The 16,894-nt window shown below is 36.5% G+C and overlaps 1 protein-coding gene across 5 annotated transcripts in view; it reads left to right on the top strand.

Moving 5' to 3' along the window:
* The window catches only part of GPHN (gephyrin), a 546,447-nt gene that overhangs the window by 424,960 nt on the left and 104,593 nt on the right, over positions 1 to 16,894 (top strand). For all 5 annotated transcript variants that reach the window (XM_088839525.1, XM_055436130.2, XM_055436132.2 and 2 more), the window contains one exon: positions 3,177 to 3,314. In XM_088839525.1, coding sequence (XP_088695651.1) covers positions 3,177 to 3,314 — 138 coding nt within the window. The remainder of the gene's footprint in view (positions 1 to 3,176; positions 3,315 to 16,894) is intronic.

Here is a 16,894-nt window from a genome sequence, read left to right as displayed (position 1 = left end):
TTCATATTTTAGCACTAAATTATCTCTAAGGTCTGTAAGGTTTAAAAATTTTGTAATTTTGTGATTGCCCATGGATGAGAAATAAGTATAAGTATGTTGTATGTCTTCTCTTTGACTACTTATGACAATGTCATTTGTCTTAGAATGAAAAGTATGGGACAGTACCTGTAAGTTCAATGAAAATGTCTGAAGTAGCCTCTGGAGGTGGGACGGGAGGACTAAATTAATTAAATTACAATGACCAGGAACTTACAGACTTCTGAGGGATATATACAGTCATTGTTGTTCAGTCACTCAGTCATTTCCGACTCTTTGTGACCCCATGACCTGCAGCATGCCAGCCTTCCCTCTCCTTCACTATGTCCCAGAATTTGCTCAAACTCATGTCAGTTAAGTCTGTGATGCCATCCAACTGTCTCATCCTCTGTTGCCTCCTTAAGAAGTAGGAGCTTATTTGTCTCACATATCAAGTCTGGAGGCAGGCAGTCCAGGGTTTGTACAGTAGCTCAACACTGTCATCAGGGATTCTGGCTCTTTTCCTTTCCTTGTTTCCCATACTTACTCTATGGGTTTCCAGTCTCATAGTTGAAAATGACTATGGCACCTCCCAGTAGCTAGTCATGTTCTCCTCTTAAAGTTTTACCTCTTTATCTTTTATTTATAGTAGGAAGCCTGCTCCCAGGGACTACTTCCTACATCTTGCTGGCCAGAACTTAGGTGGCCATAAACATATTATATGGTCAATCTTAAGTGAAAGGCAGCTGCCGAAGTGAATTGTGGTTATTAGAATAGCCAAGCAACAGTGTTTGCAGTTACTCCTTTTATGTTAACCCTTTGAGCTATAGACTTTTAAGATTTCAAAGAAAAAGCCAGGTATACTTATGCATGAAGATATTGTATCTAAGAAGTCCCTTTCTGTCATTCAGTGATGCATTCATTAATTCAAAAACTATTGTCTAGTATGTACCAGATTCTGTTCCAGGTATTGAGGATAACAACATTGACTAAAAAAGACAAAGTTGCTGCTGTCATGAAGCTTACATTCAGTTCAGTTCAGTTCAGTCGCTCAGTCGTGTCCGACTCTTTGCAACCCCATGAATCATAGCACGCCAGGCCTCCCTGTCCATCACCAACTCCCAGAGTTCACTCAAACCCATGTCCATCGAGTCGGTGATGCCATCCAACCATCTCATTCTCTGTCATCCCCTTCTCCTCCTGCCCCCAATCCCTCCCAAAATCAGAGTCTTTTCCAGTGAGTCAACTCGTCGCATGAGGTGGCCAAAGTATTGGAGTTTCAACTTTAGCATCAGTCCTTCCAATGAACACCCAGGATTGATCTCCTTTAGAATGGACTGGTTGGATCTCCTTGCAGTCCAAGGGACTCTCAAGAGTCTTCTGCAGCACCACAGTTCAAAAGCATCAATTCTTCAGCGCTCAACTTTCTTCACAGTCCAACTCTCACATCCATTCATGACCACTGGGAAAAAATACATAAGTGTATAGATATGAATATCCATATATATGTGTATATGTTTTTTTCACAAAGAAAATAGGTAAGGAGAATAAAGAGTGATAGTACGTAATATTCTTTATAGGATGTCTAGCAAAGGCCTCTGATGAAGTGATATTTTAGCAAAGACCTGAAAGAAATGAGGGTTGAAAGGAATCATAATATCTGGGGAAGAATGTCCAAGTAGAGGAAACAGCAAGTATGCAGACCCTGAAGAGAAACATATTTGGCTTTCTCAGGCGAGGAATCAGTATGACTGGAGCACATTGACGGAGAAGGCAATGGCACCCCACTCCAATATCTTGCCTGGAAAATCCCAGGGATGGCGGAGCCTGGTGGGCTGCCATCTATGGGGTCACACAGAGTCAGACGCAACTGAAGCGACTTAGCAGCAGCAGCAGCAGAGCACATTGAACAAGGGTGAAATGATAAGAGAACAGTGTAGATTATATGTTGGGCTTTGTAGACCATAGCAAAGACTTTACTGTGAGTGAATTGGAAAGTCATTGGAGGGTTGTGAGCAGAGATGAATATAAATCACCTTACAGTTTAAAAGGACTATTATAACTGCTGTGTGGAGAATAAATTATAATGGGACAAGGATCGAAGCAGGGAGACGAGTTAGGACCCTATTCAATTTCCCGGGAAATAAATGATGGTTCCAACTATTGTAGTAATTATAGAGATGGTGAGTAATGATGGGATTTAGAGACATTTTAATGGTAGTTTAGATATGGTTCTGATAATAATAGAAAAATCAATGATGTCACCAAGGTTTTGGATTAATAACTTAATGAATGGAGTTTCTATTTACCGAGATGGGAATTGCAAGAGAATAAGACATCGTGTAGGTAGGTTAGGAGGATGGGGAATCAAAAGTTAGATTTTGAACATGCCAGGTTTGAGTTGCCTATTGCACAGTCGAGTGCATGTTTGATGATTTATACATTTGTAGATACATACTCTTATCCACCAACTGTCTAGATGACATATAAACCTAGAGGTGAAGGTAGAAGTTGGGATTGAAGATATAAAATTAGAAGTTTTAGTATATGGGTAATATTAATGCCATGACACTAGATAGGGTTACATTAGGAGTACATAACTAAATAATATTTTTCTGTGACTTTTTTTAGAAGAGAGAATTTCCTATGAAATTCTAAATAAATTTAAGCTTGTATATTTCTTTCCACTAACTGACTCATTGAGTATTAAAAGTTCAGTATAGTAACTAAGGAAATGGACTCTAAAGCATGGCTACCTAGGTTTGCATCCTAGCTGTTTGTTTTCTATCTTTGCGATTTAGGCCACGATATATAAACCTCATTTTCCTCATCTGTAAATAAGGATAATAATGATACTTCCCTTTAGGTTGTTGTGAAGCTTAATTAGAATAGTGCCATGATACATAGTAAGCACTGAGAAAGAATTAGCCAATATCATCATTAAACTTCACCAGCTTTTGCTACACGATATAAAATTACTAACAATTTAATGTTCTGCCAAAGCAGGCTATATTTGGGGAACAGTAGAAAAATTTTCCCCCTGTAATCTTCATCTCTGGACATATGAAATGAAGACTGAGAATTACTGTTGTTTATAAGCCATTCCCACTTTTTAATCAGGTTTCAGCATCATATTCTCAGTTACTTATCTTCCTATTTAGGTCACAGTGCTGTCGATATCACCAAGGTGGCTAGAAGACACCGTATGTCTCCTTTTCCTCTAACATCTATGGACAAAGCCTTTATCACAGTCCTGGAGATGACTCCGGTGCTTGGGACAGAAATCATCAACTACCGAGGTACTGTTCTATTTGCCCATTGCCTTTTATTTTCATTCTTTTCCAAACAAGATTACTCTAACACTAATACTCAGTTTTCCTAAAAAAGAAATGTTATTAACCATTATCACAGTTATTACCATCTTTGTTTTCACTTCTTATTTCTACTCAACTCTAGGATCAATCTTAACAGTATACAGAGTAAAATACTCATAAATCTTCCTTTACTTTAAAAAAAAGGAAATATTCAACTGTGTTTCTCCTATTCATCAAAATATCAGTACTCTCAAGAGAGGGCTGTCAGCACTGAGTGAGGAGAATAGTTGACTGTGGTCTGCCTTATGTCCTTTCTGATAGAAGTGAGAGAGAACTAAGGTGTCTGGTAATTATTTTCATTTGTGAAAATAATATTTTTAAATGTAAATGATGCATTAATTAATTTATCTGTGGATCACTGAGCAGCCAGTGATCAGTTTTTCTGCTTCTATCTATCCCCTCATTTTCTGCTCTTAGTTTAGTAGCACATTGAGACCAGCTTGTGGAAAGTTAATGGAAAGGTAGTATTTCCCAGTGTTTCCAGTTTTTAATCAGCTACTTCCCTTTCTAAAAATCCAGTTCAGGTGCAGACTGAATAAAATGTAGTTTCTAAATTGTTTTTGTTGTACAAATAAAAACAATGCAGAAGTATTGATTTTACAAATAAAGGACTTTATTCATAGATCGTAAAATAGTCAAATTTCAATGACATTAGAGAACATCTGTACAAACACTCTAATATTTCTACAAGAAAACTCAAAACAGCAGAAAAGGAATGGAATTAAGACTAAAGACTTAACGTCCTTGGGAGTTCCCTGGCAGTTCAGTGGCTAGTACTCAGCACTTTCACTCAGCTGACCCAGGTTCAGTCCCTGTCGGGGAGCTACGATCTTGCAAGTTGTTTGACACAGCCAAAAGACAAAAAAGAAAAAACCTCAACGCTCTCCTCTTTCTACATGATAATGCTCTTGTGCCAATATTGAAATATAGAAAATAATAGTAGATAACATTATGTTAAAAGGCCTAAAGCTAGTGAAATATTAAATGCCAAATGCTAGCTCTTTGGTCTCTGGCCCTACTTAAGCAAAAATTGCTTTGATTTAAACCTGTCCTACTTCTTTGACTTACATCCTTTTAGACATATATGTCATTAGGTTTAAACCTATTGTTTCTATTTTATTCCTCATTAAAGGAAATAAAGATAGCAAAACTAAAGTGGGGAATTAGAAATTAACTGTGTGATTTCAGAAATCGATTTTAATGAAATGGCTTCTTTCTGTTATTGTATGCACATACTTAGATATTTTTATGTCAGTCAATACTAAGACATCTTCAGAAAATATGAATGTAAAATTAAGTTGGAAAAAATTTAACAGTGCTTTACATTATATAAAAATAAGTTAACCATACCTGGCCTCTTGTAATATCAGGGTAGTTTCTCTTATCATCAATCCTTAAAAGAATCTCACTGTGATGCCAGGTCACATTTAGACAAATATTCCAGGACTTTTAAGGAAAAAAACAGAACTGGAAATGGCCGTTTCTATTTCTCCTCTAGGGAAAAAAAAATACCATCAGATGGATTCTCTTTTCCTATCATTTGTTTGTTTCTCCTTCATTTCTTCATCAAATCAGTTGTCACTCATAAGTAAGCAAACTCTTCATGCATGGTTAACTCTTGTCAAGTGTTTCCAGCCATGATGATGAGAAATAATAGTTAGGTTTGCATTCAACCTTTGAGCTGGATCACACTTGGTTTTTAATGCAAAAGAGCGTTATAATTAATCCTCCTAGGCACTTTAGTTAGGTGTTTAGAAAACAGTACCATATATAGAAACATAATTTATTCAATGCTGCTGCTGCTGCTAAGTCACTTTAGTCGTGTCCGACTCTGTGCGACCCCATAGACGGCAGCCCACCAGGCTCCGCCGTCCCTGGGATTCTCCAGGCAGGAACACTGGAGTGGGTTGCCATTTCCTTCTCCAATAACTACCTATTAAAAATCTGCTAAATTCCAGGCCCTGTGTTAAGTCCAGGTATGCAAAGATGAGTAAAATAAAACCCCACCCCATGGTTCTCACTGTGTAGTAGAGGAGAGAGACAGATAAACGATGTAGCACTTGTTTCCTCTACTGGCTCTTTTGTAAGCTTGCCTTCCTTTGTCAATTTCTTGAATATGAACTTTCTTTTCAGCTTGTCTCTGGCCCTTTTCAAATCTTATACATTATTTCAGGTAACCTCATGTATACCAGTTGTTTCAAGTACCACCTATTGAGTGATTGCTAAATCTATATCTTTACTCAGACCTTGCCTGAGCTCCAAACTCACACAGCAGATGTATACCTGCTGCTACTAAGTTTAACATCACTATTACTAAACTTATTTTCTTTACCGCTACAATACTCATTTCCTCTACGTCCTCTTGAATCTATCCTTTATTTGCCATTCCCACTTCTCTCATTTTAAGTCCATATTATTAGCTTCCCCGATTATTGTAACAGCCTTCGCTTCCCCAATTAGCATCTTCCCATCTATTTTCCAATGTGATTCCAAAGTAATCTGTTCAAATGGTGAGTTTGATATTAACATTCCTGCATATAGCTCTTCAGTAGTATTCCTCACAACTCCAGATAAAATTGAAAACTCCTTGATATGTCACATATAAGGCCCTTTGTAATCTAATTTCTTCTTACTTTTTTAGTTCCTTCTCATCAGAACTTGCTTTCCCCTAAACTTGCCATGCTGTTCCTTACCTCTTATTCTCTTATCTCTAAGCCATTGTCTCTACTGTCTTTTGCTTAGGACAATTTTATCCTATTTCTCTGCCCAGTCACTATGTACTTTTTTTTTTTGGTCTGACTTTATTGACGCATAATTAGTAAGTTAAAAGTGTGTATATTTAGGGTATTCAACATGGTGCTTTAATATACATATACATTGTGAAATAATTACCACAATCAAGCTAATCAATACATTTATCACCTTATAGTTACTGAGTGTGTATGAGTGTGCATGGTAAGAATGCTTAAGATTTACTCTTTGAGCAAATTTCAAGCATACAGTACAGCATTAACTATAGTCACCATGCTTTATGTTAGATCCCCAGATCTTATTCATCTTATAATTGAAAGTTTGTACCCTTTGGCCAACATCTCCCCATTTTCCCAGTACATGTTTTTAAGAATAAACTTTAAGACGCTCTCCTCCATGAAGGCGTTCCTGGTGTCCACTCCCCCCTTTCACCAGCTGAGTTAAAGTTTTCTTCCTCCACGACCCATAGCACTTTGTTCCTGTGTTTTATCATAGAAATGGCTGGCATATTTGATCATCTCTGTTATAAATGCTCTAATAAACAGCATGGGTATAAAAAGTTGGGTGATCTAAATGTGAATCACTATAAATTGAATTGTGAGTCAGATGTGGCCTATAATTCTCTTACTAAAGATAAGAGGTTTCCCCCCAGAAAAAGATTGGAAACTCATTCTCACTGTAGCTGTTATCTTTTCGAGGAATGTTTGCATTTTAATGAACAAACCTTCGTAGTTCATTCTGATTTCAGCTGGATGCACCTCTAACTATCCAATTTCATCAGTCTATCACTGAATAGAAAAAGTATGCGGATGGGGATTCCAAATATTTTGCCTCTGCAAATACACTGACACCTATAATTACAGAAGCCCGTAGAGAGATGTGCACATTTCCTAAGAGAGATCCAGAATCAATGAATCCTTGAGGCCAGTTGCCACTGTGAGATCTCTAAAATTACTTATTATATCTCTGTGAAGGTTCAGCAAGAATCCCAGAAAACTAAGAATAAACCATGTATACAGAAGTGCTTGGAAGTGATGCTCTCAAGGTCATATACATAGGGTAAATCTGTGAAGGAATGTTAACAGTATAATATATGAAGTAATTTTACAAAAAGAAGGTGATTTGGAGATCAAGTAGTCTTTCTTACTTTAAAGACAAAGAAATTTAGGACCAAAGAGCTTAATAATGTTCTTAGAAAATTTGTTGTTTAAAAACAGCTAGAACCTAAGATTCTCTACTCCTAGTCCGCTGTTCATTCCATTACAGCAGTTCAGTTCACTCAGTCGTGTCCAACTCTTTGCATCCCCATGGACTGCAGCTCGCCAAGCCTCCCTGTCCATCACCAACTCCGAGTTTACTCAAACTCATGTCCATTGAGTCGGTGATGCCATCCAACCATCTTATCCTGTGTCGTCCCCTTCTCCTCCTGCCTTCAATCTTTCCCAGCATCAGGGTCTTTTCAAATGAGTCAGTTCTTCACATCAGGTGGTCAAAGTATTGGAGTTTCAGCATCAACATCAGTCCTTCCAAGGAATATTCAGGACTGATCTCCCTTAGGATGGACTGGTTGGATCTCCTTGCAGTCCAAGGGACTCTCAAGAGTCTTCTCCAACACCACAGTTCAAAAGCATCAATTCTTTGGTGCTTAGCTTTCTTTATAGTCCAACTCTCACATCCATACATAACTACTGGAAAAACCATAGCCTTGACTAGACAGACCTTTGTTGGCAAAGTAATATCTCTGCTTTTTAATATGCTGTCTAGGTTGGTCATAACTTTTCTTTCAAGGAGTTAAGCATCTTGTAATTTTTAATTACAAGAGTATGTCTCAAATCAGTATGAAAATTATCCTTCTAAAACAAGGACCTAGAAGTGCATGTATATGCAAAGTTTACTGTTTATTTTAATGTGTTTTGACTACAGATGATGTTCTTCTGTCTCTGAGCTGTCCTTTATTATATCTACTATTTTCAACTCCTATCTGCAAGCAAGACCTTTAAGGAGCAAGTGCTCTACTAATTAAACATACCTTCCTTTGGTTTCTTGGAAGCGAAATACCAATGGAGATAATATTTGTCACACTGCCATTTATGATTCATCTTTGCTTATAAAATACATGACATGACTACATTATAAATTCATACTTGGTACAGTAATAGCTGCTGTAAAGCAGATTAAAATATTCTAGAATTCCCTGTTATCCCCAATGTCTTTCAGTTAACAGTGAAAAAACTAAGGTTTGAATAGAAAGGTTTCTGCTTTCTTAGGAGCATTATTTTACAAGCTCTAGGGTTTTTTTTTTAAGACTTTATAACCAAAGACTTTGGCATTTCTGACCTGAGTTCTTTGTATTTCCACAAAAGACTTAAGCAGTTCTAAAGAGGGAGCCTTTAAGTTTTGGTGAACTCAGTTTAAGGCAGTGAAGTATCCTTCTTAGAATACTGACCACAACAGACGTACTTCTCCCTGTTTCTGACCTAAAATGAGATATATTTATAATACTTTTTAAAAGAGAAAAAAGTATATATGAAAATATATAATAATATTCATAGAAGACGGTATGAAATAGGAGGATTAGTCTACCTGTTTGTGACATAGGGATGATTTAGCCAGCGTTATAGGTCTGATTTTTTTCCTAAGTGAGTTAATTTTACTCAGTTGTGTAACTGTAAAAATAACTCCCCCACACAAGGAGACTTCGTGAGTGCCTAACCAGTCATATTATTAATATGTCGTCTACTGCTGCCTGCTGTTTTTCTGAAACCACACGCCCAACGTTTATTCAACAGTAGTACTTCGGCTCCACCTATGGGCAAAGAGAAGAGATGGTTTAAGATCCTTGACTTAAAAAAAAATCCTTGACAGTATTTAAATGTAAGCAAGAGAGACAGCTCCAAGTAATAAAGTATTTTGCAGCACTACTACATACTCTGTAAGTTCGCAAATTGATCATCTGGTGAGACATTGAATGAAACCTAATAATGACTGCTTGGAAGAGCTAGCCATTGCCTGATCCATGAATCCTACTGATATATATTGATATACTTGCTGGTGTGTATTTACATTTATCCTTCAGCTCTCTTATATTTGATGCTAACTGGAAGCCCTTACCATTTTCCAATCAATTGCATATTTCTCGTCAAATCCTTTCCCTTGCCTTAGGCTTTTAGGGAAAAAAGAAACTTGGGGTAATACATGTTTTTCTCTTTGAAGAGACTTAAATATTGCTGGTAAGTTAACTTGATATCAACTCCAGAAGCAGAACTAATCTAATAGAGATCTAATTTATCTTAAAGATAGAATTCCTTATACTTAGTATACAAAATAAAAATTGGCTGATTTTCTGTTATTAGATTTATGCTGATAACCTTAAGCACGAAGCTGTTCTTTCTTTCCAGAGGAAATGTTTTATTTTTCTTTCCAAGATAGTTCAAAGATCTGTAAAGACCAGATGGTATATGTGTACTTCAAATATGATTTTTCTTGACTCTTCTAATATAATTATATATGTTAAAATGAGAGAAATATTCTTCTTTTAAAAATCTCTTATTCTTGTCCTTTAAAAAATAACAGCTTTATTGAAATATGATTCATATACCATGTAATTCACCCACATAAATTATATAGTTCAAAGGTTTTTAGTTTATTCACAGATATGTATAGCCATCATCACGTCAGTTTTAGAACATATTATCACTTCAAAAAGAATCTCCACCATCTTTAGCTATCATCCTTCTCCTATCCCCCTAGTCCACCATCCAGTCTTAAGCAACCACTAAACTACTTATATCTCTATAGGTTTATGTATTCTGAACATTCGCATAATGGGATTATAATAATATGTGGTCTTTTATTACGGGTGTTTTCTACCTAGCACAATATTTTCAAAGTTTATCCATGTTGTAACATGTATCAGTATCTCATTCCTTCTTTAAAAATTATTGTAGTAAAAAACATAAAATGTATCATCTTAACATTATTAAGTTAATTAAATTAACAAATTATCATTGCAACAACTAAGTGGCATTAAGTACATTCACATTGTTGTGAAACATATCTCCAAAATTTTCTCATACAGGATGTCTGAAACTCTTTCCCCATTAAACAATTCCCTTTTTCCTCCTCATCCAGCCCCTGGTAACCACCATTTTACTTTTTATTTCTAAGAATTTGACTACTTTAGATATGGTATATAAGTTGAGTCAGCAGTATTTGTCTTTTTATGGCTGGCTTATTTCCCTTAGCTTAATGTCCTCAACGGAGAAGGCAATGGCAAGCCACTCCAGTACTCTTGCCTAGAAAATCCCATGGATGGAGGAGCCTGGTGGGCTGAAGTCCATGGGGTCGCTAAGGGTCGGATGCGACTGAGCGACTTCACTTTCACTTTTCACTTTCACACATTGGAGAAGGAAATGGCAACCCACTCCAGTGTTCTTGCCTGGAGAATCTCAGGGACAGGAGAGCCTTGTGGGCTTCCGTCTATGGGGTCACACAGAGTCGGACACGACTGAAGTGACTTAGCAGCAGCAGCAGCAGCAGTAGCAGCAGCAATGTCCTCAAGGTCTATCCATGTTGTGCCATGTGATAGTATTTAGATATATACACCACATTTGTTAATCCATTCATCTGTTGATGGACATTTGGAACACTTCCAATTCTTGACTATTATGAATAGCACTACTGTGAACATGGATGTGCATATATCTCTTCAAGACCCTGCTTTCAATTCTTTTGGATATATACTCAGAAGTGAGATTGATGGATTTATATGGTACTTATGTTTTTAATTTTCTGAGGAAATTTTTTCTCTTTTCCATACTGGCTGCACTATTCTACAATCCTACCAGTACTACGTAAGAATTCAAATCAGCAGTTGATTTTTTGATAGTAACCAATTAATGGGTGTGCAGTGATATCTCATTGTAGTTTTGATTTGCATTTTTCTGATAATTAGTGGTGTTGAGCATCTTTTCATATGCTTATTAGCAGTTCATTCATCATCTTTGGAGAAATATCTATTCAAATCCTTTCCCAGTTTTTAAATTTTTTTAATTTTCGTTAATATGCACTGTTCTATTGTCTCAAGTGCACAGCACAGTGATTCTTTATATGTATACATATATATTCAGTTATATGTGTGTGTGTTCTTCTTCAGATTCTTTTCCATTATAGATTATTACAAGATATTGAGTAGCGTTTTCTGAGCTATATAGTAACTCTTTGTTGATTACCTATTTTATATATAGTAGTGTAAATATATTAATCCCAAACTCCTAATTTATCTCTCCCCCGACCAGCTATCCTCTCCCCCGACAGGCTATCCTCTTTGGTAACCATATATTTGCTTTCTATATCTTTGAGTCTATTTCTGTTTTGTAAATAAGTTCATTTGTATCATTTTAGAGCAGTATTTTTATAAGTGATGTTATATGATATATCTCTTTCTCTGAATGATGTACTTCACTTAAGGTGATAATCTCTAGGTCCATTCATGTTACAAGTGATGCAAATGGCATCATCTCAATCTTTTTTAAGGCTGTGTACTGTTACATTTTATACACACACACACACACACACACAATTTCATTATCCATTTATCTGTGGATGAACATTTAGGTTGCTTCCATGTCTTGACTATGAACATTAGGGTGCATGTCTTTTCGAATTAGTTTTATGTGGATAAATGCCCAGGAGTGGAATTGGAGAATTATATGATAACTCTTATTTTAAGGAACCTCTGTACTGTTCTCCACAGTGGCTATACCGATTTACATTCCCACCAACAGCATAGGAGGGTTCCTTTTTCTCCACACTCTTTACAGTATGGAGATTGTAGATTTTTAATGATGGCCATTCTGACTGGTGTGAGGTGATACCTCATTGTAGTTTTGCTATTTATTTCTCTAATAATTAGTGATGTTGAGCATCATTTCATGTGCCTGTTGGCCATTTGTATGTCTTCTTTGAAGAAATGTGTGTTTAGGTCTTCTTCCCAATTTTTAATTGAGTTGTTCAGTTTATATATATTAAAGCTGTGTGAGCTGTTTGTTTTGGAAACTAATCCCTTGTCAGTAGCATTGTTTGCAAACATTTTCTCCCAGTTCATAAGTTGACTTTTTGTTTTGTTTATGATTTACTTTTGCTGTGCAAAAGCTTTTAAATATAGTTAGGTCCCATTTGTTTATTTTTCTTTTTATTTTCATTACTCTAGAAGACAGATCCCACACACACATATATTGTGACTTATGACAAAGAGCGTTCTGCCTATGTTTTCCTCTAGGAGTTTTATGATATCCAATCTTACATTTAGGTCTTTTATCTATTTTGAATTTATTTTTGTATATGTGGGCTAGTCTCTCAGTCGTGTCTAGGTCTTTATGACCCCAAGGAGTCTAATCCTCCAGGCTCCTCTGTCCATGGGATTCTCCAAGCAAGAATACTGGAGTGGGTTGTCAGTTCCTTCTCAATTTTTATATATGTATATGATGTTAGAGAATGTTCTAATTCCATTATTTTACACGTGGCTGTCTAGCTTTCCCCACACCACTTATTGAAGAACTGTCTTTTCTCCATTATCCTTGCCTCCTTTGTGGTAGATTAATAGACCATAAGTGCATCGGTTTGGGGGCTTTCTGTCCTATTCCATTGGTCTATAAGTCTGTTTTTGTGCCAGTACCATACTGTTTTGATTATTGCCACTTTGTAATATAGTCTGAAGTAAGGGATTGTGGATTGAACTTTTAGCTTCATTCTTTCTCAAGATTGTTTTGGCTATTCAGAGTCTTTTGTGTTTACATACAAATTCTAAAATTTTTTGTTCTAGTTGTGTGAAAAATGTCATTGGTTAATTTGATAGGGATTGCATTGAATCCATAGATTGCTTGAGTAGTATGATAATTTTAACAATATTGATTCTTCCAGCCCAAGAATACAGTATATTAATATCTTCCATTTGTGTCATCTTTAATTTCTTTCTTAAGCATCTAATAGTTTTCAGAGTATAGATCTCTTGCCTGCTTAGGTAGGTTTATTCCTTGGTATTTTTGTTGTTGTTCTTTTTGATGTAGTGATAAATGCGATTGTTTCCTTCATTTCTCTTTCTGATCTTTTACTGTTAGCATCAGTTCAGTTCAGTCGCTCAGTCATGTCTGACTCTTTGCAACCCCATGAATCACAGCATGCCAGGCCTCCCTGTCCATCACCAACTCCCGGAGTTCACTCAAACTCATGTCCATCGAGTCAGTGATGCCATCCAGCCATCTCATTCTCTGTTGTCCCCTTCTCCTCCTGCCCCCAATCCCTCCCAGCATCAGTCTTTTCCAGCATAGAGAAATGAAAAAAAATCTGTGTATTAATTTTGTATCCAGCAGCTATACTGAGTCTGTTGATGAACTCTAATCGTTTTCTAGAAGCATCTTTCGGATTTTCTATGTATAGCATCATGTCATCTGCAAACAATGACATTTTTACTTTTTTCCCAATTTGGATTCCTTCTATCTCTTTTTTTCTCTGATTACTATAGCTCGAACTTCCAAAGCTATGTTGAATAAAATTAGCCAGAATGGTCATCCTTGTCTTATTCCTGATTGTAGAGAAAATGCTTTCAACTTTTCACCATTGAATATGATGTTACCTATGGGTTTGTCATTGATGACCTTTATCATGTTGAGGTATGTTCCCTCTATGCCCACTTTCTGGAGAGATTTTATTATAAATGGATGGTGAAATATATCAAAAGCTTTTTTCTGCATTTATTAAGATGATCGTGTGGTTTTTATTTTTCAATTTCTTAATGTGATATATCACATTGATATGCAGATAGTGAAAAATCCTCGCATCCTTGGGGTAAATCCCACTTGATCATGGTGTACAATTCCTTTTTTTTACTATTTATTTATTTTTGGCTGCACTGGGTCTTCATTGCTTTGCATGGGCTTTCTCTAGCTGCAGCAGGTGGGTGCTCCTCTTCATTGTGGTGCTTGGGCTTCTCATTGTGGTAGCTTCTTTTGTAGCAGAACACAGGCTCTAGGCACATGGGCTTCAGTAGTTGCAGCACGTGGGCTCAGTAGTTGTGGTGCAAGGCCTTAGATGCCCAGTAGCATGTGGAATCCTTCCAAACCAGGGAGCCTTCCAAACCTCACTCATAGTTGTAGCTTTTACATTTAGGTCTTTAATCCTTTTTGACTTAAGTTTTGTATATGGTAGAAGATAAGAATCCAGCTTCATTCTTTCAAATGTGGCTATCCAGTTTTCCCAACATCATTTTTTTAAAACTATCCTTTCCCCATTGAGTGGTCTTGACACCCCTGTCAAAAGTCATTTGACCATATACATGAGTGTTTATTTCTGTGCTCTCTATTCTATTCCATTTGTATTAGACAGGGCTCTCCGGAAAAACAGAACCAATAGAATATATATAGGAAGAGATTTATTATGAAGAATTGAGTCACATGATTATGGAGGCTGGGAAGTCCCATGATTTGCCGTCTGCAAGCTGGAGACCCAGGAAAGTTGGTGTTATAATTCCATTCCATGTCCAAAGGCCTGCAAACCAAGGGAGTTAATGGATAAAACCCATCCAAGGGCAGGAGAAGACCAACATCCCAAGTCAACATTCCTGCAGGCAGGAAGCAAAAGGGACCATTTTTTTCTCCACCTTTTGTTCTATTCAAATGCTCAGTGGATAGAATAAAGCCACCCACATGGGGAGGGTGATATATTTTATTTATCTCACCAATTCAAATACTAATCTCATCTGGATATATTCTTTTGGAATTGCATATGAATTTTAGGATGAATTTTTCTATTTCTGAAAAAAACGCTGTTTGCATTTTAATGAGATTACATTGAATCTATAAGTGACTTCAGGTAGCATGGGCGCTAAGAATATTATGTCTTTAAATTCCTAAACAAAGAATGTCTTTCCATTTATTTGTATCTTCTTTATAATTTCTTTCAGCAATGCTTTATGGTTTCCGTTATTACCTCACTCCTTTTTGTGGCCAAATAATATTTCATTGTATGTATTTGGTTTTTATCCATTAATCCCCTTGGTTTGTAGGCCTTTGGACTTGGACTGGAATTATAATACGAGCTTTCCTGGGTTTTTCTGAATGAACTTTTTGGTTAATCCAATATACATCACTTTTATTTATTCATTCATCAATTGATGAATTGTTGGATTGTTTCCATCTTTTGAGTATTAATGAATAATGCTGCAATTAATGTTTGTTTACAAGTTTTTGCCTGGACATATGTTTTCATTGGCCTTCTCTGGTAGCTCAACTGGTAAAGAATCTGCCTTCAATTGACTCTGGTTCAATTCCTGGGTCAGAAAGATCACCTGGAGAAGGGTTTGGCTACCCACTACAGTATTCATGGGGTTTCCTCATGGCTCATATGGTAAAGAATCCTCCTGCAATGCATGAGACCTGGGTTTGATCCTTGGGTTGGGAAGATCCCCTGGAGGAGAGCATGGCAACCCACTCTAGTATTCATGCCTGGAGAATCCCCACAGACAGAGGAGCCTAGCAAGCTACAGGCCATGGGGTCACAAAGAGTTGTACACAACTGAGCAACTAAACACAGCACATGTTTTCATTTCTCTTGGATTTATCCTTCCCTTTTAAGAAGAACAGAATTTAAATAATAGCAAAGACTCCTGGAAGTTTAGGCTGCTAAAAGTTATTTTGAATATAACCTGTATTTATTGTTTTGATTAGACATAAAGGAAAGAAAAAATACAGTTCTGTGTCTTCAGAAACTTAAGAAACCAAATGCACGCTTCCCACACTCATCACCCTGAGAACTCTTACACACAATTTTGCAAGTCCTTGCTGATATACTACTAACTGAATGTACAGAGTCGTATTCAGAGGGGCATCAAGGAGAAACTATATCTTTAATGAAGTCTTGAAATAGATGATGGACATTTATTGATAGCAAAAGGAAAATGTCCAGGTTTAGGGAAGTCATGACTGTAATCGTGGAGGTAAGCATCCATTATACAAAAAGATTTGCTTAAAAGAGTCTAAATGGGGAATAATGAAAGTAAAAGCAAGATGTCCTTCTCTATTTTATGTATTCTTTGGCTGAAGTTGTTTGTATTAATATTTGATTGATATGACTCTTTTCTCTATTTATCCAACATTTCCCTCCTTAGTCCTAATCATGAATGTACTCATTCATTGACTCAGTCATTCAGCAAACACTCACTAAGTGCCTTTTAAGTACCAAGCACCGTGCTTGGTACTGGGGATACAATGATGGGTTGAGTTATGCTGTGAAAACAAGGAATTAACAACTTAATGAAGAAGTCAAGATATAATAGCTTCACAAACAACCTAATGTAATGTGGAAAGTGTACCATAACAGATGGATACAAATGTTTGAAAAATATGAAGACTGTGTATAATCCCTCCAAACCATTCTATATCTTGTCACTAGGCACTTAAAAGTTCTATTAAAAAGTACTATTCCTTAAAAGTTCCGTTATCTCTGAAGAGATTTAAATGCTGCTGGGAGGTTAACTTGAAGTTATTACTTTGCTTAAAATCCTTCATTGGATTCCCATTTTCATAAGATTAAGTTTAAATTCCCTTGATCCCACTTCTGTTGTCGAAAATGCCCCCCACTCTTCTCCTACTTCGTTTGTACTTAAAACTTTAAAACTCAGCATAGGTATCATCTCATCTAGGGAGATTTTCTTGATGTTCCACAAATTGTTGGTTAGGTAGTTTTTTCCTAATGTTGTT

Source organism: Moschus berezovskii, chromosome 9 (genome assembly GCF_049115385.1).
Source record: "Moschus berezovskii isolate FMDL1 chromosome 9, NW_MosBer_1.0, whole genome shotgun sequence".
NCBI classification, from domain to species: Eukaryota; Metazoa; Chordata; class Mammalia; order Artiodactyla; family Moschidae; genus Moschus; species Moschus berezovskii.
Note: the sequence above shows the minus strand (reverse complement) of the source record. Positions and strands in the feature narration are given on the sequence as shown.